Source organism: Euprymna scolopes, chromosome 1, assembly GCF_053919585.1.
Source record: "Euprymna scolopes isolate OS-2025 chromosome 1, ASM5391958v1, whole genome shotgun sequence".
Taxonomy (NCBI): Eukaryota; Metazoa; Mollusca; class Cephalopoda; order Sepiida; family Sepiolidae; genus Euprymna; species Euprymna scolopes.
The window spans coordinates 146,228,385-146,254,418 of NC_136482.1; the positions used below are offsets into that span (position 1 = coordinate 146,228,385).

The 26,034-nt window shown below is 32.0% G+C and overlaps 1 protein-coding gene across 1 annotated transcript in view; it reads left to right on the top strand.

Annotated features, from left to right (window-relative positions):
- Positions 1-26,034, top strand: part of LOC145276421 (ankyrin repeat and FYVE domain-containing protein 1-like) — a 105,578-nt gene that overhangs the window by 70,081 nt on the left and 9,463 nt on the right. Inside the window, exons 14-23 of the mRNA XM_080127740.1 lie at positions 2,976-3,144; positions 5,171-5,289; positions 8,796-8,858; positions 11,608-11,701; positions 15,347-15,547; positions 18,799-18,975; positions 20,394-20,541; positions 21,328-21,418; positions 23,119-23,243; positions 25,604-25,750. Coding sequence (XP_079983866.1) covers positions 2,976-3,144; positions 5,171-5,289; positions 8,796-8,858; positions 11,608-11,701; positions 15,347-15,547; positions 18,799-18,975; positions 20,394-20,541; positions 21,328-21,418; positions 23,119-23,243; positions 25,604-25,750 — 1,334 coding nt within the window. The remainder of the gene's footprint in view (positions 1-2,975; positions 3,145-5,170; positions 5,290-8,795; positions 8,859-11,607; positions 11,702-15,346; positions 15,548-18,798; positions 18,976-20,393; positions 20,542-21,327; positions 21,419-23,118; positions 23,244-25,603; positions 25,751-26,034) is intronic.

Sequence of the window (26,034 nt, forward strand, 5' to 3'; positions counted from 1 at the left end):
TTTTCTAAATAAACTTCTGTATATGCAAAAACTATCCTTATATACTTGTTTCCTCATGGAGGCAAAGTTAAACACAAGATCTGTGAAAGATATCTAATGCTCCCAAAGAGCGAGATTCTGGGCAGGAGAAAAATTTAAAAAAAAAATGCCCAATCAAGAAAGATTTCTTCTCTATTAGAACAGATGCTACATTTTTGGTCCTAGCTGAAGGCCAAGAAATTGTCCTTTAAAAACAAATTTGATTATAATGAAGAATTATCTCCCTTTATTGTTTGGTTTGGTGCTTATTTAGAGTTACACTTATTTATTACAATATATAGAAAAAAATCTTTGTATGTACCCATCACAAAATGAAGATGGCATAATCCAAAAATCACATAAATTGATCAAGTAGTTTTTTTTTCTAATTTAAGAAAATCAAGTTTTATGACATGCCAGATAGGAGAGCAGCCAGTTGCCATATTTGTTTAGGATGCACTTAATTTAAAAGGCTGACAATTTGATTTAATTAACGAGATTTATCTATTTCTTATCTATAAGTAAGAGAGCAATGGTTGCCAAGAATACTTAATCATTAAAAATGAAATGTGATTTTCTTCAATAAATAAAAATTAACTGATCAATTTATGTGATTTTTGGAATATAACCTCTTTGTTTGTGACTAGTATGTACACGATAAAGGTTTTTTTAAATTTTTCCCTTTTTGTTTTTAAAAATAAATGTTGTTCTAAATATGCATAAAAAAATTTTCTCTAATAGATGTAGTTGATTGGGAGAATTTTTTGAAATTGGTGAATGAGTATGATGGCAATTATTATTACTACTGCTATTTCTATAGAGCTGAAATTGCAAATGACAAAATGGTTATCCATGTAGACTGTAATTTAAGTTTAGTCAAGAACAGTTGAGTTTACTTGGCTAAAATCTTGAAAGGTATGAATCTGTCCTTTTTCATAGCTATGGAAAAAAAATGACATAGACAAGACTTATAAGCCTTAATTAGGTAACTAATGTTGGAGAAAGAAACCTTCTCAATAATACTAATACTAAAATTTAACATTAGTAACTACTTTCTTATGGAAACTGCAACTCTGTGCCAAATTGTATTTTCGCATCTTTATTAGTGTCAATTTTGGACTCAATCAGTTTGCAGGGCTTAAATTTAAGATACAAGCCCAATATTGATTTTTTTTCCAGCAACTGATGACCCGGCACCTCTTTTAACTCAAACAAAATAATGAAAGAAAACTTGATACTTCCACTAGACTAGTTTATTGGACAGCTAGCGGATGTCTGTGTGTAGCATGCCATAAAGTTGTTTTACACTGCACTTGCTGGTGGTAGTCTCTTCATATTTTTAGATTGTACCTTATTTTATTTTAATTTAACTCTAGTTACTGCTATACAGATTCAAATAGCAGCGATGATGTTAAATATAAACACTAGTTCTGGCAAAGAATAAGTTGAATTTCTAAAAAAACAACCTTTTGGTAATTCTTGTTAAGGAGAGTCTTCGTGAATTATTCTTAATGTGAAATCATATTGTCTGGCAAAATGATTAATCCAATAATGCTGGAAAATGCAGTGTTAAACCAGTAGTATGTTCATTGCTAAACTGCAAATTGAATACACATTTCTTATTTTAGACATATTCAATCGTCTAAAATAATTTCCAACAGAATAAGTTTCCCTTGAAAAAGGTGTCTTACACCGAGATTCTCAGAAAAAAATGATTCGGTTCTCGTCCAGAATTCATCTGATGTTTAAAAAAAACAAAAAGAAAGAAAAACCTGTATGATGTATGTAACCGTGACAAAAATAAAAACCATGTTCCAAAAATCATGTAAATTAATCCATTAGTTTAATTTTTGTAAAGAAAATAATTTTTAAGCCAATAATGAGAATTCAAGTACATAATTCTCATAATTATGAATTATTACTGAGCTATCACCATTTGTTTCTTGACATTTTTTTTTCAAAATGGCAGGTGAGATAGTCACTCCACGGATACATACTCGTAAAATTTTATTTTATGTAGAAATAAAACTATGATCAATTTATATGATTTTTGGAATATGATGTTTTCATTTCATCATGCAAATTTTTCTCTATTTTTATATTTTAATGTTTTTGTTTTTTAATATAGAAGGAATTCTGGATGAAAACCAATGTTTTTAAGCATTTAATAAAATATTTTATAACATTTGGTTTTTGAAAAATTTTCAAATTAAATTTATGAAATGATGTTTTCAGAGATGTGACCACACTCCATCTATTTAAAATATTTAGAAACTTGAAAATCTTTTTTGAATTTAAAGAAACTTGTATGAAATTTCGGACTGAACCCTTTATTAAATCCATGAGGGTAGATGGCTCTTGTTCCATCAGCCCTGCACTGGTAAAGTGTTAATTGTCTTATTGCTTGTTGTAAAGATTGGCCAAAATGTTATGCAAATAATAACCAAAATTAGTCTGAAACAAAAGCTTGTCAGTTTAAAAAATGGCCAGTTTTCAGGTAAATGTGAATTTTTGGTTTCTAATTGGATGGTTTGATCTCTGGAAAGTTGATTTATTTAATTGCACAGGAATTTCTGTTATAAAGAATGAAGGCTCATCTATGTTCTTGTGTTACTTTTTTAATAGTATTTTCAAGTTAAATTCAATTTTTACGATATTTTTGCTTATTAAATTGTTAGGTGAAAGTACAGAATAGTTACAAAACACCCTCTCCATATTAAGAATGGGTTTCTAAATAATAATGTTGTTATTTCGCCACAGTAACATAGATGCACAAGTACCGAAATACATTTTCTACTGATATTGTTTATAAGACAAAATGAGAAAAAAAAGTGCGTCCTCTTTCATTTCAGATAAAAATCTAATACCTGTCTTTATACCCGTTTTTTGCTTGTCAATAATGAAAATTGCACCTACACTTCAACGTTTCTTTTCATTTTGTGTGCTGCTTATTTTAGGACTCCTGATGGAGACCTACCCCTCCAACTGGCTATCAAGCGTCACTTGCCTGTCATTGTGGAAGCGTTGTGTGCGAAAGGAGTTAACATGAACATTGTTGATTCAGATAACAATTCTCCATTGTGGCTGGCTCTGGATTCAGGGCAAGAAGATATTGCACATATTTTGGTGAGTTCATCTTTTTATATATGTGTAACTCTAACCGTCGGTGATGTAGAGTTTTTAATGTCCTGTTTTCCCAGAAAACAGATGATGGTTTTGAATGGTTCTCATAAAGTCTCATCAACATCAAAGTCTTATGAAGAGCAAGAAAATCTTTGGGATTTCTCATGAAATATTTAAAAATATCTAATTTATCTACTATTATATAAAAGGAACTATAAGTGTGAGTTTGTTCCATATAGACTCCGAAATGTAAATAAACCTATTGTAGATATAATCCCAGTCAACATACTATAAACAATAATAATTAATTGAAATAGAATACAATTATCTACTTATGTATAAAAGGCACTTTGGGTGTGTGTGAATTCGTTTCCTATGGATTTGGAATCAGCGGAGCCAATTTTTTATTTTGGAAATTTCACAGGAAGGTAACTTATGTGCCTGGCAGTGTTCTTAGATCGGTTTTGTATTGGAATATTTTCGATAATTATTGATAATTGATAGTCAAAAAACTCTGAAAGAAGGAATAGGCGGTTTTGACCAAAATTAACACCGTATACAGCCTAACATCACAAGTGCATTTTAGAAATTTTTATTACCCCACAAGCAGAAAGGCTAGACATGAAATCGACGAGAGGTTCTTTGATATGACTGGGGCGCATTCAAAATGAATATTTCTTTTTATAGCACAATTGAAACATGATACTTGATTTTTTTTTTTTTTCATTTTAAACTTTAATTCAATCTATTAAGTTCTGTATAAAATAATTTTTAATAAAATTAACAGTAAGTGCAATCTAGACTACAATGTATTGTCGACTAAGTCACTGCGGGGAGGCATGTGAAGCTTCCTCCTCATGCACTACGATGGGTCCCCAACTAGATCAGGCAATCAATCGATTTGATTGAAAAATGTTTAATAACAGCGATTCCCATGACAATAAAAATATGGGAGTATGAAACATTCATTAATCAACATTCAATCCCGAGCAACGTTGAGTTTGCCTGCTAGTATTATTATATCACCGGGTGTGTCTTGAGTACATTTTATTCGTACTAGTCAATAATTAGTCTGACAGTGGTTTTGTTGCTGTCTGGCTAAGGCATGGTTCTCTTTAATCCTAGGAGGTTTACTCTCTTAGTCTTTACCTTCTCTCTGAGAAGGAGAGTATTTTATTATTAATCGCCTGAGGTACCCCTATTGGAGAATGCTATTGGGACTGCTCAGGTAATTTTTGTAGGCCAAAGTACATTTCACCCAATGTACTAGCTTTTCTAAACCCCACCTGATATTGTGTTTAACCTCTTGCTGAAGCAGTAAATATATACATTGATGTTGATGAGCATTTCTTCAATCAAGAACTGCATTTCAAATTTTAATGAGCCCCCACCCCCCACCTCAATATATATATATATATATATATATATATATATATACATACACACATACACACAGGGTGACTAAAAAAAACCGGGCCCCAACTTTAATTAGACCCTGTTTCTTAGTGTTTTGTCTGAATGAAATGAAACTTTGGTCATAACTAGTTTATTATATTCAAAACATCACATCAAGACACTAGGGTCTTTGGCTTTTTTTTCTCCGTTGACTGTAAAATGCTCAGAAAAACAATTGAATGTCCTCTGTTTTTTTTTGGGGTCACCCTGTATGTATATATATATATATATATATATATATATATATATATATATATATATATAAGTTAGTGCAAAAATAATGAAGTTGAATGCCAAAAAAACGACATTATTTTTACATCAACCTACATATTGTTTATTAATTTTTTCACTAAAAGTTGAAATAGATTTTTGATTAAAATAATACCATATACATAATAAATAAATTGGTTTGAACTTTGTGTGGGAATTAAAAACAATTATAATCATTATTTGTAAAAAAAAAAAAAATCCTTAAACATTTCTTTTTACTTATAATTTTCTTTATATACATTTAAACATTGAAATCCATGAATTTATTCTACCAAAAATATTTTTTTTAATTTCTCATTTTAAGGTGAAACACGGTTGCGATGTGGATATGTGGGGTCCAGGCCCTGAAGGCTGCTACCAGAACCTGCTGCACCGGGCAATAGACGAGAACAATGAGTCAGTAGCTTGCTTTCTCATTCGAAGGTCAGTCTTGCAAAATAATTTCTGCATTTATTTTATTTGCTGAAAATGCTATGGATGCTTGTTCCAAAATTTTAAAAAGAAAAAACAAACTTTTTTGTTAATATATAATTATAATTATATGTTTTGGATTAATACACACACATATATATATATATATATATATATATATGTTTTTTGTTTTTGTGATACATTTCGAATAAATTCAATTATTTACGAAAGTGCATTTTTACCTAAATACGAGTTGGGAATAATTTTCCCTTTAACCAATTTGTTGCCCCCACATGGGGAGCAGCATATATATTGTTTTTAAAATATAATTATCCACTGACGCGTGTTTCGTTGTCTATGACTCCTCAGAGTGGCTGAATAGACGACGAAACACATGTAAGTGGATAATTGTAAGTTATAAAAATATATATGGCAATCAAGCTACACAGAATATTCCGCATTTCATCCATACTAGGATTCGTCAGGCTTACGGGAAGAGTTGTGGTTCTCGCGTTTTTATATACACACATTCTATAAAGTTTTTAGTTAGCGAATCAGCTCCCTAGTTTCCACTGTGTTCCTCCTAATCAGCCAGTGGCTAGGTACTTATAGGACAAAGGCTAAGTTGACCTTAGGTTCAACCCTTCCTTTGTGTATGCTTTTTTATCGAAACAGTTGTAGACAACAGTTCTTTTAACAGGTGTAAATAAACACAACACATACCTGGAAATATACAACATTTATTTTCATGATTCCGGCTGCATCTTCAGAGATTACATCTTGGCTGCCTGAAAAAACGCCGCTCCCTGCATCATGGAGAGACCAACTACCCCTTTAGTCATTTATTCTCCCTGATGTTCAGCTAACGACTGACTAGAATCTCCCCAAATCTACATCTCATCACATGTCCAAAACCCTAACCGGTGACGTAACAGAAATCTGATTATTTGTTTATCCAAATCAAAAAAATCACATTTTTTTTGTAGTTGTTTAGTATTTCAGTTATCAGTCACTTTTTCCCAATATAATTGTTTATTTTTCTAATCACAATCGATCCAGCGACCCTGCCATCGCTCAAATCAATTAATAATAATAATAATGTTTGAACCCTTGGCCCTGCTTGCCACAGTTAACAGATACTATGGTATGATCACAGCAAAAGGGTCACAACATTAAAAACAGACTTGTGAGTTTCTTTTGTGTAGTTTTTGACTTTTAACTGTAAATACACATAGACAAACTTTCATTTATACAATAAATTTTTTTATTTAAAATTATATTTTCTTAAAAGTTTTTTCTCTCTATATGAAAGAATGTAAAAACATTCTTTCATATATTAATAGCAGGCTGCCTGGTATTGCCCAGTTATAAAATACAGTTAAAACTCTAGAAATTAACCGACTTTAATATATAAATGTATATTTGCACGTGATTAGAAGAGCACTGAAAATTGACTTATGTCTGCCAACCAAGTTCCAACTTTTCAACTTTTACCCCTTAGGAGCTATTTCTAGTGGATAAAAACAAATCAAATTTGGGTACTTGTACAGTTTAATGAAGACATTAAAAAAATGAAAATATTGAAAAAAGTTTATATTGTATGTATCTGTTATTGAATGAAGTTCTCCGAAAAATTTTTTTTTTTTTACAGTGAAAAAACAATTTATGATATCAAGCCAAAGGTTCGATTTTTAGGAAGAAAAGCTAGTATTAAAGATCGGGAGGGAGTGTCGGTGCTTTACATTGAGTTATCTCCCCGTGGCGTGTTCAAAAAAATTCCAAGATGTCTATCTTCAACGTGCAGTCATAAAAACGTGCTTTTCTGCGATAAAAAAAAATTTTTTTTTAAATACTCAATCAAATTAAGTAAAATTTTTTTCAGAGATCTTCAAGTCCAAAACAGATACATACAATATAACTTTTTTTTTTGTTTTTTTGTTGATATTTTCATTTTTTTAATGTCTTGATTAAACTATACAAGTGCCTGAATTTGTTCCACATGTCCAAATCTTCTATATATCAAATTACAAGTCTATAGATTAAAAATTGACAGAGTAGCTTGATAGAGACCATTCTGGGCACACAAAGTCACTTATATATATGTTATATTTAAGGGTTTCATTATTATTATTGTTCTTGTTGGTATATAAAGTGCATGTTAGAGAGTCTTATTAAGTGAGAGTCTTATAAAAAGTGATGTTGTAAAGAGAGATTGTTGTTGAGAGATGTTGTTCGTGTTATGATGATTCATATATCTTAAATGTTTATTACTTAGAAGTGTAGATATGAGATATAGAGTTCACATTGTAGATATGAGATGTGTATGTCAAGACATTCTATAACACATATATAGACATATAATAACAATTTTCACTTTACCTTTTGGTAGAATTACAACGCAAAGACGATGTTTATAAAAACACATGATGGGTTTATTTCTTCTCACGACCGGCCGTGGTTTTCTGAGTCAAAGCTTCACATTCTAAGTTTCAAAAGTGACTGTCTCGCTTCTAGACGTTCAAATGTCCATGTCTGGACTGTTGTCTGTCGTCCTCAGACTCCCTCTGACTCTCCCCCAGTTTCTCTAAAGTTTTCTAACTATATCTAGAACTTCCCATTTTCCATGACGTCATACACATGTTAAAACATGTGTCTTCTTTCACGTGTTCTGGACATGCGTGTCCAAAACTTTTTCCTTTGTTTACAAAAGGAATTTTAACCTATATTCCCAATAACCTATTTTTCCAATATGTTAAAAACATGTTTATTAAATTATCTTGTATAGTTGCATTCCTCAATTGAATTTTTCATAACAGACTTGTCAACGCACATTCTTTTCTTGAAACTATTTTATCTCTAAGCTAAACAATGGTTTGTTTTCCATTCCATTTTCTAATTCTCTCTCGTAATCTATTTCTAAACCTAATTTACGAGGTTCGAATTTCGTCTATTCTATTTCATTTTCATTTTAACTAAATCTCTCTATTTTTATACTTACATGAAAAGGGGACAGCCCTTATCATATAACATATATATATATAGAGAGATAGATAGATAATACTTTGATGTCTTCTGTAAAGTAAATTTACTCCACAATTTTCATTAATTTATAAAATGTTACATAATATTTTTTGAAATATAAAGATGAAAACTGAAAACTGAACAATTTTTTTTAAAAATCGTATTTACAAAAAAAAAAGTGACCAGGACTATATTTTGAATTATTTTGTTTCTATGCCCTCTACCCAGTGTAATGTTAACCCATATCTTTCTCAAGGGATTTCAAAGATGAACGTCTGTCTTATATTTCTTAACTTTTTGCAAATCACTTTGTGTAATATGTCCCCTTATTAGCTTCCTTATTTTGAACTTAAAAACCAAACATCTTATTTTTTATTAACTTTTACTGGTATTGTATTTTCTGTATTGTAATTAATAAAAATAGTTTGAATCATGTAAATAGCTTATATTATTGACAATTTCAATCTTCTTTGTTCCTATATTGTTTCGTTTTGCAGCTCATGTGACAAAAATAGTCCGAGGAGGCCTGGTCCAAATGGAGAAGGAGGTGAAGAGGCCAGGTAGGAATATTTGAATTTCATACCAAACTTTTTTTTTTTTATTAAATTTTTTTTATTGTGTTTTTCTATTCATTTCTTTTGCTCTTTTTCTAACACTAGTTTAAAAATATCTTCTGCATTTACGGGTGCCTCTCTAAGCATCAATACGTACATCTGTATTTTATATTCTACATTTACCCCCCCCCCCCATCCTCCATTGTCATTGCTGATTCAGCAATATTAAACTAGGCTACACTTCAGAAGAGATAAAAACAAATATAATAAGCTATTAGGGCTAACCATAAAATCAACTTTTCATATTTGCAACATTTCAGTTCGCTATTTAAACTGACGCAATCAATATGGGTTATTTTATGTTAATTCTGTAATAGGTATAACAACAGGAGGCAACCAGAGTGAGCACTCCTGAACAGGAAGGAACTGGAGTGACCTCCCCTTATTTCTATAAATATCGTAAACATGGGCGCAGATATTTGTATTTTGTATTGAGCTTACCACGAGCCAGAAGCAGGATTGCGGAGTCGGAGGGAGTCAGAGGTTTTAGCTGGAGTCGGATTTCTAAGAGTACTAGGAGTCAGAATTTTTTATCCAACTCCGTCTCCTTAAGTCCAATAAATTTATTTTTTTTTTACATGGTTTTCCTGTTTGGTTTTACCAGTTGCACAATTTAGCAGTTTTTGTATGGTTTTGCTTTTACTTTTGGAGATATATCATATTTTGTACTGTACTGCAAAGTTTCTACTTCATCAAGATATTTTGGGTCATCGGATCACTGCAAATCCTGTTTGGACAGCTGTTTGCATTTTGGTTGTGACGTCACACAGGATCAATGAAAATTCTGTCTTTGAGTGAGATCACTGTGAATCACATCGGATAACAGATTGTAATCTGAAAGTTATCCAGTTCCTGAATCAAATGGAATTTGGCAATTGGATTAATCTGGGATCAATCCGGGATTACAATCTTATATAAAAAAAAAAAAAAACGGGTGTAAATCAATAAGAAACAACCCATGCTACTCTAGGCCTTTATAGCTTTTTCCTATTTTTCCTTTGATCCTCTTTCCATAAAGGCAATATTATCTTTTAAAAAATTTCTTCTCTGTATAATATGTATTTACTCCCCTCTTCTGATGAGGAGCGTTTGGCTTCGAAATGCCATGGTCTAAAGAAGTTTCCCTATATCTAAATATTGTATTCCCTTTGAACTGATAGCATGATAAAATTTCATTGTAAATTTTTTTATACCTTTGTTATCTTATTCTATAAAGTTGGCTGAGTGTATATGTGAGTATATTTATCATACAAGTGAATGTTAAACGTAAAAAATAATATACATAAAAAGTAATTGTAAAATGCTTGCTGAATAGGTGTGAGAGGCTGGTATATGGATCTGCAGAATTGATTTCCACATAGGAGTCAAGGAATCGGAAATCTGAGTCCGGAGTCAGAGTTGAGAGTTGATGATATCAAAGGAGTCGGAGTCTAAATCCTAGGAATTCTAAGAGTTGGCGTCGGACTTTTACCATCCGACTCCGCAACCCTGGCTGGAAGGATACAATGTCCCGCTCTACTCAACTCTTACAAATTCGTGATAAATTCAATTAAATTATAGAATTATTGAATATTCATAGTTTTACTATCCATACAGAAATTGTTTATTTGCTTCTCTTTGAATTAATACATTTAAAATCTATTGCAGGACGTTATGTACCTTGCCAATGTTTATATGTATATATATTTTTGTATATATAGGATTCATTTTTCAACTAATTAACTGAATTTTGGAAAACAATTGCTAGACGTAAATGGTCCAAATGTGGGCGATATTTAATTTAGTTTAATGCAAAGTGGTTATAAGCCGTTCATGAAAATTTAGATACCTCCTATTTTTTTTTTTTTTTTAAATTTGAACAATAAATATTAGACATCTATTAATAAATATTTCCCAAATTTCAGTTTGTATGGAATATTTTAAAGGGTTTGGGGAAGGGGTATACGAGTACAACCTTTCATTAAAAAATTCAAATATTTCAGATTTGCATTGGGTTTGTTCTGTAGTCATTAGGTACTAATAAAGCAAGATTTTCTGAATTTCAACTTAACATTCCTTAAGCTGAAATTTCCTGAAATGTTAGACATTTTCTAGAATCAAAAGCTTCAAGGTTCTAGATGTATCATTATATATTGATTTTGATCGATTGATGGTGAAAAATTGTCCCATTTGGGAATTCTTCTAGGATTTTTTCTGATATACATCCAGTATGTTATGAAAATATGTGACAATATGCCATATTTATTTTCATAACATACTACCTAGCTCTAACTGTTGAAGTAAATACTGAATATCAATACATAAAATGTATCTCCTTATAAAATTTTATGTGGATACATGAAAAAAAAAAATATATATATATATATATATACACACACAAAGTATCCAAAAAGTCACTGAAGGGTTTTTTATTTTTGATTATATCTTTCTGTAATTTTAACACAATCTGACTAAGACATTGGGAAATTAAAAAAAAAAAAAAATGCAAAATTCAAACAATCTTGTGCTCTTTCCAAAACATTATTCATGACAAATTGCAGAATCTCTGGATTGCGATTTAGCTCCCTTATTTTGTTCCTGATGTTTTCTTTCAATTCTTGCAGGGTTTGGTTTTTTTTTTTAATGATTGTTAATGATTAAAATGATTGTTTTTGTGGCTGAAGTAATTTTCCTTTTGTTTTGTTTTCTTTGTTAGAGATGGACAGACCCCGCTTCACTTGGCTTGTGCTTGGGGCCTGGAACTGGTGGTGCAGTGTCTCATGGAGCATGGGGCTGATGTCAATATTCAGGTAGAACCTTTAACTTTCTGTAAGAAAACAATGTACAGTGCTTAGAATCATCACAGTTGCAAGAATTGCATTCATTATTTCAAATTATTTTCATCATTATTACTTTGATATTTTTAGAACAAATTATCTTTTAGGTTTTATTTTAAATTTGCTGAAGATATATTCTGATTAGCGGGTGGGGGCAGGCGTAAGATATGCTTAAATATGATATTTTAAGTATTTTAAAAAGTATATGAATGCCATCAGTTAGAATTGAAAGCGAAACTGCATCATTCAAAGCAGGTGACGTTACCACTGTACCAACGTGACACGCATACGACCTGATTAAAAATAAACTTAAAATGAACGTACAGAATTTCAATTTTGACCCATTTTTGACCCCTTGAAAATTATCTTAACCGGTTAACGACCCATAAAAGAACGACCTATAAAAAATCCAATCACTTGAGACCCCCTAGCACCACTCTGTGACTTTTAGTTTCGAAGGAGATAGTTTGAAAATATGGAGACTGACATATAGTCACTTATATATTAGATTCTGGCGATATTTAACAATTGTGTTCCTAAAATTAAGACTAGGGAATTGGATACATTGATGTAAGTATAGAATCGAAATTACTAAGCATGAAACGAAATACAAAACCATATAGAAATATTTTATTTCAAAAAATTATTTTAGTTTCAACACTTCTTGTGTTACCATGAAACAATTAAAAAGTAATAAACTTTGATTTTTGACATTTCTTTAAAGTTTTTGGTCCCCCAATAAAGAGGGGTGGACCTGTAAATTCACCATTGTCTCTTCGTCTATCCACACTTTTCTCAATAACTATGCTTTGGAATTTTTTGAAATTTTGCACAAACATTAAACATGATATGAGTAAAAAGGTAACAGAACGGATTTTCCAGGAAAACTCCGGGTGCCGTTCATGTTAAAATGGCTAAAATTGACACTTTTGTGCTTATTAAAAAATTGATGCCTTGGATTTTTATAAAACTTTCTGGAAAGTTGTAACTAACTGATTTCTATATAATTTTGTTTGTATATACTTCGCGATAACTCTTGGGTGTGCCCCAGCGGCTCTTTTACAGCTAATAAAAACACTCCATTTTTGGAACTATTTTACCATATTTGTCCAAAATCTTCTGTATGTCTATTTAGCAGTTTTGCAAAATGCTGAACTCAAATTTAAATATATTAAGGCCTTAGGAACTTTTTGGGCTAAATGGGGGTGGGTTGTGGGGGGGGGGGGGGGCAAACGATGGACTTAGTCATTTATTTTTTTGCATGGTGCAGAACTCAAATTTACATATGTTAAGACCTAAAACTGCATTGTTTGTTCATTTTCACCAGGATTTAACGTCCCCTGGAGACTTTTGGGGCTAAATGAGGTGGGGTAGAGGCAAATGTTGAACTTCGTCATTTTCTTTATGCCTTGTTCATTGTGCACTCATGGGGGGGGGGGAACCATGCATGCTTCACTTGTTGTTTTAACACTTATGTCATCATAAAACAATAAAAAAAAAAAAAAAGTTTGTTTTATTATTTCATGAAAAGACAAAAAGTGTTGAAACTAAAATAATTAAAAAAAAATAATTTCTCTATGGTTTCGTATTTCATTTCATATTTAGTGATTTCCGTTTCGTATCTTAAAAAACAAATTTTTTTATTTATTCCATTTTCACCGTAAACAAGACACAGTGCCACTTTGCTGTGGGAGGCTACTATCAGGGACATAAGTTACAGGAATACTATGTAGGGAGATGAGCATGTTAGGCCATGGAGTTTAAAAGAAGTTCTTTCAAGTAATGTATTTTTAGCCATTGCCATTGATGGTTTAGAAGGTTTCTTGTAATTATTGAAGGAAACGAGCTTAGTCTTAGCAGCATTGAATGTGACCATCCATTTATGTCCCCATTCCTCTATAGATTGGAGGTCTTGCTCTAGTGTTTCTGCCATTTCCTTAGATATGTGTGCATTTATTTTTCCCTCGTGCCTTTTATAAAGTGTGTTGTCATCAGCAAATATACCCATCTCAAAGACAATTTTATAAGGGAGGTCATTTATGAATATCAGGAATAATAAAGGTCCAAGAATAGACCCCTGATGTACTCCCGCATTAATATCATCTACATTAATTGTATCCATTTCCATTGTGTTAATTTTGTGAATGCAGTTGTTGGAGATTACCCTGATTCATTGGTCCTTTGTCTGTTCCGATACTACATTTCATAGTTTTTGTCCTCAGTCAGCGAAGAAGAAATCCTTCTAGACTCGCATAATTTTTATTTTTGTCCTAATCCAGAGCACCTGTTTTTGAGAACTGGATTTCCCTTCCCACATTAAAAACCGACCTTGTGTATGACTTTGACCTTGTGGGGAGATAAGTAAACAGGAATAACTGAAGTACTTATATTAACTGTAATTTAAAAATTCCATTCACAGTTGCAGCCAAGTTAGAAAATGCATTGTTTTATGTTGCTGTGACTAAAAATTAAAATCTTACACGATAAAAAACTGCCAAGATCAGACATGTGCAATATTTTTTTCATTTTTTAAATAAACATTTATTTATTTAAAGTTTCTAATTTTCGGCTTATAACCAGGAATTATAATCAGGAATTTTTTTTTTTTTTTTTTTTTTAGACAGTGCATTTTTTTTCTTCCTTGCCATGCTGTAGTTGGACGCCATCTCTTTGTCAAAGATAGGTGTTGTATTGTCTAGACAACACCTATCTTCGACAAATAAAGATTGTGCCGAACTACAGCATGGTAAGTAAGAAAAAAAACAATTCTGATGATGGCTTTGTTTAAAAACTTTAAATAAATGAATGTTTATTTAAAAAATAAAAAATATTGCATGTGTCTGAATTTCATTTTCTTTGTGCTTTCAAACAATGGATTTCTGTTATTTTTTTTTCTTGGTTTTGAGCGTTTATTTTGTAATCTATCACTTTTTTAATTGAATTAAGATTTCATTCATTTTAAATAAAATAAAAAAGATAAGGGATTCTTGAAAAATGTTCACAATCCATATAAAATAAAAGCACTATAAACATACACACACACACACACACACACACACACACACACACACACACACACACACACACACACACACACATATATATTATGGACTAGTGAAAGAATTCTTAGATTGGAGTAAGTTGAGTGTTTAGTCTAATAACTTGCATTTCTTTTAGTTTTAGTAAACAAATTTATTTATAAATACTGGATTTTTTTTTTTAATAAAATTCAAGAAATCCAAATGAACTCATAAATTGAAATATAAAATTATTTTTTTAAATTTTACTTTTATTTTTTTAATGTAATTCCTTTATTTTTTGCTTTATTAACTGTAAATACTTATTGGTTATTTGCCTTACAGAATTTTTTACAATGTTTTAGACTGAATCATTTCCTGCAGTTTATAAAGAATGAATACTTTAGAATAGCTCATAGAAATTGCTTTATATATTTTGTCAAAAATGAATTGTTCACAATAGTCATGAAACGAAATCCCCAAATTAGTGAATTTGGTGTGAAATAACCTTGACACATTTGATGGGTTGTGAAATAAAAGCTTATTTTTATTCTGATGATTTGTTACATGTAATTTGAATGTTTTCTTCTTTGCTTTTAAGGATGCTGATGGCAATTGCCCCTTGCACATTGCCATCCAGAATCAACATTCAGTGATCATTTCGTTATTACTTGCCCACCCCAACCTGAACCTATCCCTGAAGAATCGACAAGGGTACAGCCCATTTGCAGAATCCATGATGACCAAAAACAACAAAGCTGCCCAGGCCATTTTGAACAGAGAACCAACAGCAGCAGAACAGGTAATGTACTCAGGGGTCAAAGTGGGGTTTGTGTACAAAATTAGCATGTCAAAGACAATATTTTAAATGAAGATTGATTTCTAAAATTAACACTTCTAATTATGGCAAGAATTCAAAAACAGATTTTATTAAATAATTTCCTAATAATATTATCTATTATTTTAAGTCTAAATGAATTACCATTGGTTTTCTTTGTACTTTAATGATATAGGTGCTAAAATATTTCGTAATCTTGGCAATTTTTTTTTTTATTCACCTCGAGCCAAGCATATTGCCACCAAGATGTAAGAGGCTACTTTACTGTGATTAGAGGCCAGATTTATAGTGGGCAGTTGTGCAGCAAGATATTTGTTCACATTACATTTACATTTCTGCATGCAGAAACAGTTAGGGAAGCAGGGAGGCTATTCCAAAAACAAATGGTCTAAGGAAAGAAAATATTAGAGTAGAAAGTTTTCTGGAATCTAGGGACCTCTATAGTGAAGGGGTGAGATTTTGCTGCTAGTCAAATTAGTTGGTTGTATTTATATTGAGGGATTACAAGTGCAGTAAGTTCATTGGAGCACATTTCGTATCTTCTATGTATCTATTCCAATTTATATTGCCTTTGAATTTTAGGCCAAGGAGTTATGTTTAAAAAACATTCCATTTTGTTTTAATCAGCCATAATTTACAATTAGTTCATCAGGTGACAATTAAAAGCATTACAACATCATGCCAATTAAGGGTAAAATGAAGAAATGGCAGCTTAGATGATTTGGGATATGTGCTGAAGGTCAACCACAACACCTTTTGTGAAATTTGCTTTTGCATTAAAACTCATCTGGAAGCAACCGAGAGGAAGGCCGATAATGAAATGGGCAGGCACCCGCGACAAGGATATCTGTAAAACCAACTTTCACCCGGACCTAGCCTATAAACGTGTCAAGTGGAGATCGAAATCTAACATTGTGAACTCTACTATGTTAATGTATAAGAAAAAAGTCATTAACTCCATTCTTTCTAAGTTTCTGTCTATCACTCTTACCCTCTATAACTATATGTTGTTTTATCCCCCCCCTCATCTTATTTTGTGTCTATTATTCTTGATTCTATTACTTGCTCTTCTAAATCCAATACTCACCCCTCAGACTAGAGAGAAAAACTAAACAACATTCTGGATTCTTACCCAAATTGGACACACATTTACACGGATGGTTCCAAATCAAAACAAAGTGGGATGTGCAGCTATTTCAGAAAACACTATTCAGCAGAAAAGGTTACCAAATAACTCCTCTATCTATAGTGCAGAAATTACAGCCATAAACCTGGCTCTAGATATTATCACCAACCAAAACTCCAAAAAATTCATAATATTTGTAGAATAATTATCAGTATTAGAAGCAATAAAAAATCCAAAATTAAACAATCCCTTACTCATCAAACTGTTACAAAAGACCCATTCTATCATGCAACACAAAACTTTCTTCTGTTGGATTCCTAATCACTACGGTTTCCGTGGAAACGAAAAAGCTGACATGACCAAAAATTGCTTAAAACTAAAGAAATGACATAAAAATCCCATATACGGACTATAAACAATTTTATCACAAAGAAATGGCAAGAAAACTGGAACAATTGCCAAAACAACAAACTCTTCCAAATTACCTCTATACTTAAAAAAAGACCTTCTAGATACCAGAAAATCACGTAAAGAAGAAGTAGTCTTATCACATATCCAGGTAGGACACACATACATAACTCACTCCCATCTACTAAAAAGTGAAGAACCCTCCAAATGTATACCATATCACGAACCTTATACAGTGAAACACTCTTTACTTGATTGCTATGACCTCTCACAAATTCGTCAACACTACTACACGTCCATAAACTTAAAAGAACTCTTTGAAAAAGAAAACCCTAAAACCATTCTAAATTTCTTTAAAAGAGACAAACTTTACGATAAAATATAAATACCATCAAATAACAAACTATACTAAAACATTGCTCAAATATACCCAGCAAAAATCGACTCTAAAAGTATAAAAAATTTAAATCTTGAATGTATACACCATTAAATGACCCTAAGAAAGTTGATATACTGGTTAAACAAACAAACTGTTGTTTGCTCTCTGTTTAGTAAATGTTACAGGTAAAAACAAAAATAACTATAAAACTCAAGATAGTGCACTAGTGTGCATTACTAACATCAACAGAAAAAAAGGGCACCAAATAGTATAACTCTTAGCTGGAGAAGATAAACAAGTCAGAAGAAGGAGATATAGCAAGCAGAAAGAAATTGAGATTTATCTTGTATTTAAAAGAAAATTAACTGGATTTGCAGACTCTTTCCTTGTTCAAACAATCTTAACCTCAGTTCAATGGTGGATTTCTAATTTCATTGTTTACTTTTCATACATGATCATCTAATATTAATAAGCATCGAAGTTCTGTAGATATTTCATACTTTTTGAATCTATATAAAAAGATTAGTTCTTATACCTTTTTAAATATTTATATACAAAACTGGTTCTAAGAGTTTTAAAATAAATGCTGATGTAGGCATGCACAATTATGATTATGTATTAAATATTGACCAATAGCAATCAGCACTTTGAGTGAAAAGAGATTTATGTTGTCTGGTATGTTTATTTAGGATTTGTATTGTCTGGTAGATTTATGTTAATGATATGTATGGTTTTATTCTCTTTATAAGCCTTAGCGAGGTAATTTAAATGCATCCAGACTTACATGATTACAAAGATTAGTAACTTATAGTGTTGGGGCGATGAATTGGAAAAATCTTAACTTTTTGTGGAATCGAAAAAAATTGTGCTTATTTTCCGATACCAAAAACGATTCCTTTCATTGTTTTTTTTTTTTTATTTGATTTTTGTTTAAAATAAAATCTTCCACTGCTTGTAGTAATAATAAAATGATAAATAGTTATTAGTATAATTTTATAGTTTAATGTTTAGAGATTTATAAAGAATCGGCATTGGTAATTTAGTATCGGCATCAGTAATTTTATTGGAATCAGGGGGGAAAAATATTGGAATTGTCCCATTACTAGTAACTTATGGAGATTTTTATGAAGGACATTAACATGGTCCTTATAAATGACTGGCATTGCTCATCTAGTGTTGAACATTTAACACAAGTTGAGAGGAAAAACCGTGTGTAACAAGATTTTTTTTTGTTACTGTTTTTTTTTTGTTACAGTGATAAACATGTTGAATAACATAAAATCTCTATTTTCTTCATTTCAGACAGACAATAAAGGCCGGAACTTTCTCCACACAGCCATCACGAATGGGGATATCGAAAGCGTGTTGTTCTTGATAAGCATTCACGCCAATGTGAACTCTCGTGTCCAAGATTCCAACCAACATACGCCCCTTCACCTCGCTGTTTTGGCACTTTCAGAAATCATTGTTCGTAATTTGGTATGTCTTATGCATTGCTCTCTTCTTCATCTCTTTTTCCGCATCCTTTACATTCGTCCGATGCTCACTGCACACTCTTCATAAATCAAAGCAAACATGTATCAGCTAGTTCGTGTAATTGTTAAAAAATCGGATAAAAGTGTCTTAAATGACAGTAAATATGACGTTAGTTGAGACACTTACTGTCCACTGTCTTTTTTTATTACAAGGGAATCACCACTTACCAGGGCCCAGAGGCCACTCGAGGATAAGAGTTAAAAAGTGTACAGTGGTCAAAAGGACAATATAGTAATTGTTAGAAGAAGTGTAAATTTGGTAAATTGGATTACTTGAGGGGAACGGCTTGTCAAGAACTTGTTTATGTTGGACTTGAAGACAGCCATATTGTAGTCAACTGGAAAGCAGGAAAACGGAAGAGAGTTCCACAGGTGTGTAGTCCTGAGAAAGAAACTTTGTTCATGGAATCTAGGTTTAGGCACAGATAAAGAGTGGGGGAAATTATTGATAGGGTTTACAGCCAGATGAGTTTTTCTCATGAATTTTTTGGTGACGGGGGACCATAGATTGAAGCTCAGATGAGCATTTGGCATGAAAATAACGATAAAATAGAGACAGGCTCGTAATGTCTCTTCCGTGAGAAAGAGATATGTCAGTTTCCAACATATTCGTATTGACCATTACCTGTGTTCAACCTGTTGATGATGATCACTGCACTAGTACTTTACATGTCGGTGATGATCATGACCGGTGTCCAACATGTCGGTGGTGCCGACTGTGCCAGTGTCCGACATGTCAGCGATGGCCTCTGTGCCAGTGTTCAATGTGTTGGCAATAGCCACTATCAATGAATTTTTAAATTAAAAACATGGTTATAATAGATATGATAGTAAAATTTCACCCAAATCAAAGTCAAGATTCAATGTATAAAAACAAATTATACCAACAATTATCTGATAGCTGAAAAATAGCTATTTCTAAAAAAAAATAGCTATTTCTAAATTTTTTTTTAGCTATTTCTAAAAAAAAAAAAATAGCTATTTAAAAAAGAAATAGCTATTTTAAAAAAAATAGCTATTTAAAAAAAAATAGCTGCAATTCAGTTAAATGGTAACAAATGGTTATAAATCGTCAGTAGGCATATCCAAAAAGATTTATCTTCTCATAACAAATACAGAAATAAAGAATTTTAATCGTGGTACTTTTTTTTAATAAGAAAGATTAATCTCACAATGCAAACTAGAAATTCTCAATCTTTTATGCAAAATTATGAAATTGAGTTTCATTCAAACAACCAATTGAACGATATGTTTGAATAATACACACATTTCTCATGCTCAATATTTATTTTTTTCTTTTTTGCTTTTTGGCTCTCTGTTGCTGTCTGCTATTCAAAAATATTTCGGTTTTATGCTATTCAGGTGCTGGCTGGAGCTGAAGTCAATGATCGGACATTACGTGGTGAGACAGCACTGCACCTGGCAGCCACAAATGATAATGCCAATATAAGCACGGCACTCATTGAAAATGGTGTAGATGTTGATGCTCTTGATGAAAATGCCAATAATGGTGAGTTAAGAGATTTTTATTTCTTTGTTTTTATTACATAAAATGTAAATTTGTATTCCATCACTTTTTATTAATCTGAGTCAGATTATTTTAAAAATATTTTTATTTATTTATTTTTTATTTTTTTGAAAATCGCTCCAAAGGAGCTAACAAGAATGAAGACAGGAAATACCTATTGACCTTAGTCTTGAAAAAAAAAAAACAAGACAATAGGTAGGAGGAAAACAGTCAGAAGGAAGAGTTTCACAAGCTTTTAGTTCTTGGAAAGAAGTTATTGGAATAGGAAGCTGTGTTATAATGAAGTATCAAATATATGGCACAATCATGTTGACAGCCCGGTTCTCGCCAGATCACCGAAGTTAAGCAATGTTGAACCTGGCCAGTACCATATGGGTGACCATTTGGGAAGGCGAGGCACTGTATGTACTGCGAGGTAAAATATCAGGTTGAGAAACTTCTCTCAAGGGTAGATGGGACTCTCTTAAGCCATGGTAGGCACTCCATCTAATGATGGCTTCACGATAAAAAATACCTTTCAGAGCCCTAGCGAAACATCAAGTATTCAGCTACCGATAAGATTTGAATTACACTACAAACTCGTCTAGTGAGTCCAATCTCGGCTGTGCTGGATGGATGGATCAAAACTGTAAATTGATAGACGATTAAACCAAAGGAAATATGGAATAGATCAGACAATTCTGAAGCATTATTTAACTTGGTAATCCCAAAATGCACATTTTTTTGTTTTGTTTTAATTTTACCATTCATGTATATTTTCCTTTTTAGCCTTACACATAGCCGTGCAGCACGGCAATCTGCACACAATCCGGTGCCTCTTAACAGAATCAAACATCAATGCGGAAGCTTTAAACGGAAAGTAAGTGCACATTTTGTATTTTTTATATTGTACAGGGCTCTACATTGCAAGTGAAACAGTCGCATTTGCAAGTGATTTTTCCAAGTGGCGACTAGAAATAATAAAACGCTTATCTTTTGCCAATTGTATTTCTTTCACTGACAATCTTTCAAAGCTCACTACTGAGTAAAAAATATCTTTGTTCATTTTATTTAAAAAGAAAATAAAAATTGAAAAGTTAAATTATTTAAACAATAAAAGTTTAATAGAACAATATATTTTTTATTTTTTTTTTTTTAAACGAAGGCTGTTTAAAAAAATATCTGAAGAAATTAGAATGTTTATTCCTTCAAGTATCAACATAAAATTTGTTGTATATTTAGAATTACACTTATTAAAAAAACACAGAAAAATCTTTATAATGTCCATACTCGTCACAGAACGAAGATGTCATATTCTAAAAATCATGTGGGTTTGGCTAGTAACTTTTCTATTTGGCTAGTAAACGGAAATATTTAGTTGTCAAAGGTCAACTAAAGATAAATTTGTCCATAGAGGCCTGTTTAGGTCGATCTAAACTCAGACTTTTTTCTTGTCCTGTCAGTAGGCATACGAATTCACTGACTGCAGCTCTATGCAGAGGGATAAAAAAAAATATCTGAAAATGAGGCCACTAGTAGCCTGTGGGTAGCAACCTATGATGCTTTAGGATGAAATCCTGATGACTGACCTATATTCTACTTTGGCCCTTACTTCAGCTAGATAGGAGATTGGAGAGACACGATCTGATCAATCGGCCGGTCACATCATGCTCAGGGTGAACTTATTGGTTGGGGTGAACTTATAGATACTCAGGTATCTATAAGTTCACCCCAACCATATTGGTGTGTCTGATTATTCAGAAATCAAAAAATAGTTTTCTTTTTTATGTTCTTCCTAAATAGATACTAGAAGGCAATGGCTGAGGGTCAATTATGTTGAGAACAAAGATTATTAATGCCAAGGAGTATTTTTTTTTATATAGGACTAATGTCTTAAAAGAGTAATTCGGATCCCTCTTTGTAAAATTTCCTTTTAAGAATAATGTTTTTTTTTAAATAATGAATTCTGGGAGTTTTTTTATTTTTTTATTTAGATAATGATTTTTTTTTTTTTTGACAAGAGTAATGCAATGTTTTCTGAGAGCAATGATGCCTCTCTCTCTAAAAGTAACGTAATGTATCATGGAAGCAATGTATTGTAGGAATATAAAATAAATGTCTTTCTTTTAGAATTATATTTAACACCTTTATTCAAAACCATAAATAGTTGATAGAGTATTGCCCATATTGAAGATTGAACCTTCAACACTCAGAAGGTTGTCACATAGAACTGATTGTTACTTAGCAGTTATATCTAGTGTGTAATGGATCTTAGCAGACATTTGATATTTTTCATATTCTTTTTGCAGCCCCTTTGGCATTCACTGTCTTCAAATGTATTTAATCAATTAAGAAAAACAAAACCTTTTACAAAATAGCATCAATCCATTTGTCCTTTGTTAAAGTTGTATTGTCTTATTTTAAGTTAAACTTGCATAACAAACTACCCATCCTCTCCTAAAAATTGAATTAATAATAATCCAAAGATTAAGAAATGAATACATTGTAAACATCTGACAATTTTTCTTCATTTTTTTTTTTTTTTTTTTTTTTTTTTTTTTTTTTTTTTTTTTTTTTCAGAGGTCAAAATTCTTTGCACGTCCTTTCACAGTACGGAAAAGATAATGCAGCAGCCATTTTTGAATTATTTCGTGAGGCAATGCCTGACTATCCTATTGATCAGCCAGATCTTGAAGGAAACACAGGTTGGTGTCTCTTTGTTTTGGTTTAAAAAAAAAATAAAAACAGCAAAAGTATATGTAAATATGGAATTACATTCAAAGAAGTTTTGATAAAGACGTTGCATACTGAGTCACTTCTGCCAGACAGTGATGAGACACAGATTAAAATATGAAAAACTTACTTGGCTGACTCTCCTCTCTGGATCAGGACATGTGTGGTAGTGATTCTCTATGGAGTTTGATTTTTGTTAATTTATCAATAACTGATGTAAAGACGTTTGTTAACAAAATGCATATTTCTTTTATTACTTCAGATACATTATTCAGGCAGAGAGAAATGGAGATATAGAATCTACTACTGGTTATATTTAGTTACGTTTTAACACTTGCATTTCATGCTGCCCTTTGTTTTTTTTTTTTTTTTGTTTTTTTTTTAAACATAGGAGGCACCACTTATCAAGGCCCAGAAGCCACTCGAGGATAAGGGTTATAGAGTGTACAGTAGTCAATGGGATAATATCGTAGCAATCGTTAGTAGTAGAAATTTGGTAAAATGGATTACTTAAGGGGGGGCGGTTCATCAATAATTTGTTTATGTTGAACTTGAAGACAACCAAGTTATAGTCAGCTGGGAAGCAGGCAAATGGAAGAGAGTTCTACAGGCATACAGTTCTAAGAAAGAAGCTTTGTTCATAGAATCTACATTTTGATTTAGGCACATGTAAATTCTATCTTGCTCCTGATATGCTAATTGATAGTTTAGTTTTTGTTTCGATGCCATGTAACTTATGAACTTTTGACAAGTTACCACTTCAGTCTACAACAAAAGGAACTTGGACTATCAAAGCTTAAAATAGTCCAAGTTCCATCGGGTAATTGAGTTAATTTCACTAATGCACTTATGAAATGTATGAAGTCATCTCTTCCCCTCCTATGAGTAAAAAAAAAAAAAGATAGATTAAACTCTCAAGCCTCATTAGGGCAACTAATCTAGAAGAAGGAAAGCTCCCGATGTAACACATGTAAATAGTTAGACCTCTGTAAGTTGGGAGAGTGAGTTTTCTTGACATTACGCAATTCATTGGAAATATTCTTGTACGGGATTATCATAGGTCTTTTCTCTGGAAAGACAATCGATACCCTCTGAAATGGTATCAGGAGGATGAGTTTATAATGAAGCAAGGACTGCTCAATAATCAACAGTAATTCTCACTGTGGTGTTAGTTAATTTCAGTGGCAGGAGAAATCAAAGAGTTATTTTTCATCCATTGAATTTACTTCCAATTTTTTATTCTTTTGAGAGCTCAGTTTAAAAAAAAATTATTCAAAGAAAATAGTTATTTATTACATTTTACATATTATTTTATATACACTCGTACAATTAACCCAAGAAAATTAAATTTTCATTTAAAACTGTAAAACCTGGCATGGAGAAAATATTTACCCATAATAGTTAAATACTTTCTCATGCCTCCATGAAACCAGATATATCGAATTACTATATATGTATAGTTCAAAAATAATTTTTCATAAAGCAAAGCTTTTCCAGTAACTCAATAGTGTAAAACTAGACCTGTAATAAAATATTTTAATATTATGTAAACCACATCAAATATAAGGAAACAAAATTTTCACAAATTCCTAAAAAAAAAAAAAAAAAAATTTTATTTGCAGCATACAATTGCTTCAGCTTACCACCAAGATACAATTTGTATGCTGTAAATAAAAAAAATCCCTGATTTTTTTTGGTGAATTTGCGAGATTTCTTTTTTCATACATTAGATGCACAGGGTGGAATGATGTGTTGCCTTTAAGAAAACAATACTACAGTTTTATTTTAAAACTTTTATTGAAAAAAATCAATTCTGGTAACTTGATTATGTCGTAGAGTTGACATCTATTCAATGTGTCGCCTTCAGCCTCAATCACCACGTTAATATGGGTCTGGAACTGTGAGCATGCCTTTTCCACAAGCGCCTATAGGAGCCTGGCGAATACTCAAGATCAGACTGACTTTGGTATTGTGGAAGGTCATGTTGATGATGTTCTCAATGTATGACCAAACAAAATAGTCCTGTGGGTTCAGGTCCGGGGAGGACGAGGGTGGGGCCAGTGGAAAAGGGTATAAAGTCATAGCACTACTTCTGAAGCCAAGCCTGGGTCTCTTGTGATTTGTGGGCCAGCCTAGAGTCCTGCTGCCACAACCAGGGTCTGCAAGCTGTGCTGCATCATCATCTTGTTAAGTTTCACCTGATAGTTTTGAAGGACTAACATCAAGGGTTGCTTACAATCTATTATTAGAAACTAATCAGAGTGTGAAGTTTGTCTTACACGTGTCCTTTTCAGTTTTATGTGAACTCTGATTTCTCTCTCTTTTCTTTTAGCCATGTTGCTTGCGTATATCAATGGAAATGGAACTTTGTGTCGAGCACTGGTGAAAGCCAATGCCTGCCTTGGAGCGACCAACAAGCACGGCTGCAGCATTTTCAATGCCACAGTGGCATCCAAGCAATTACTCTTTAATTTACTTGGTAAGAACTACTTTTTTTTTTTTATAAACGAATGTAGTAAACCTGTTGAGTCATTAACAGAAATACTTGATTTTGATTCCTGAAATTTTAAAATCATTTGACTCTGGCCTAAGAAATCTTCTTTAATGTAATCTCTATCGCTACTATTGTATAAAAGTCATTTTGTGTGTAAGTTCCTTCCTCATAGGTTCCGAAACGGCTGAGTCTATCTTTTTCAAATTTCACATAAAGCTAATTTATATGTCTGGCAGTGTTCTTAGATATGTTTTGTACAGAAATTCATC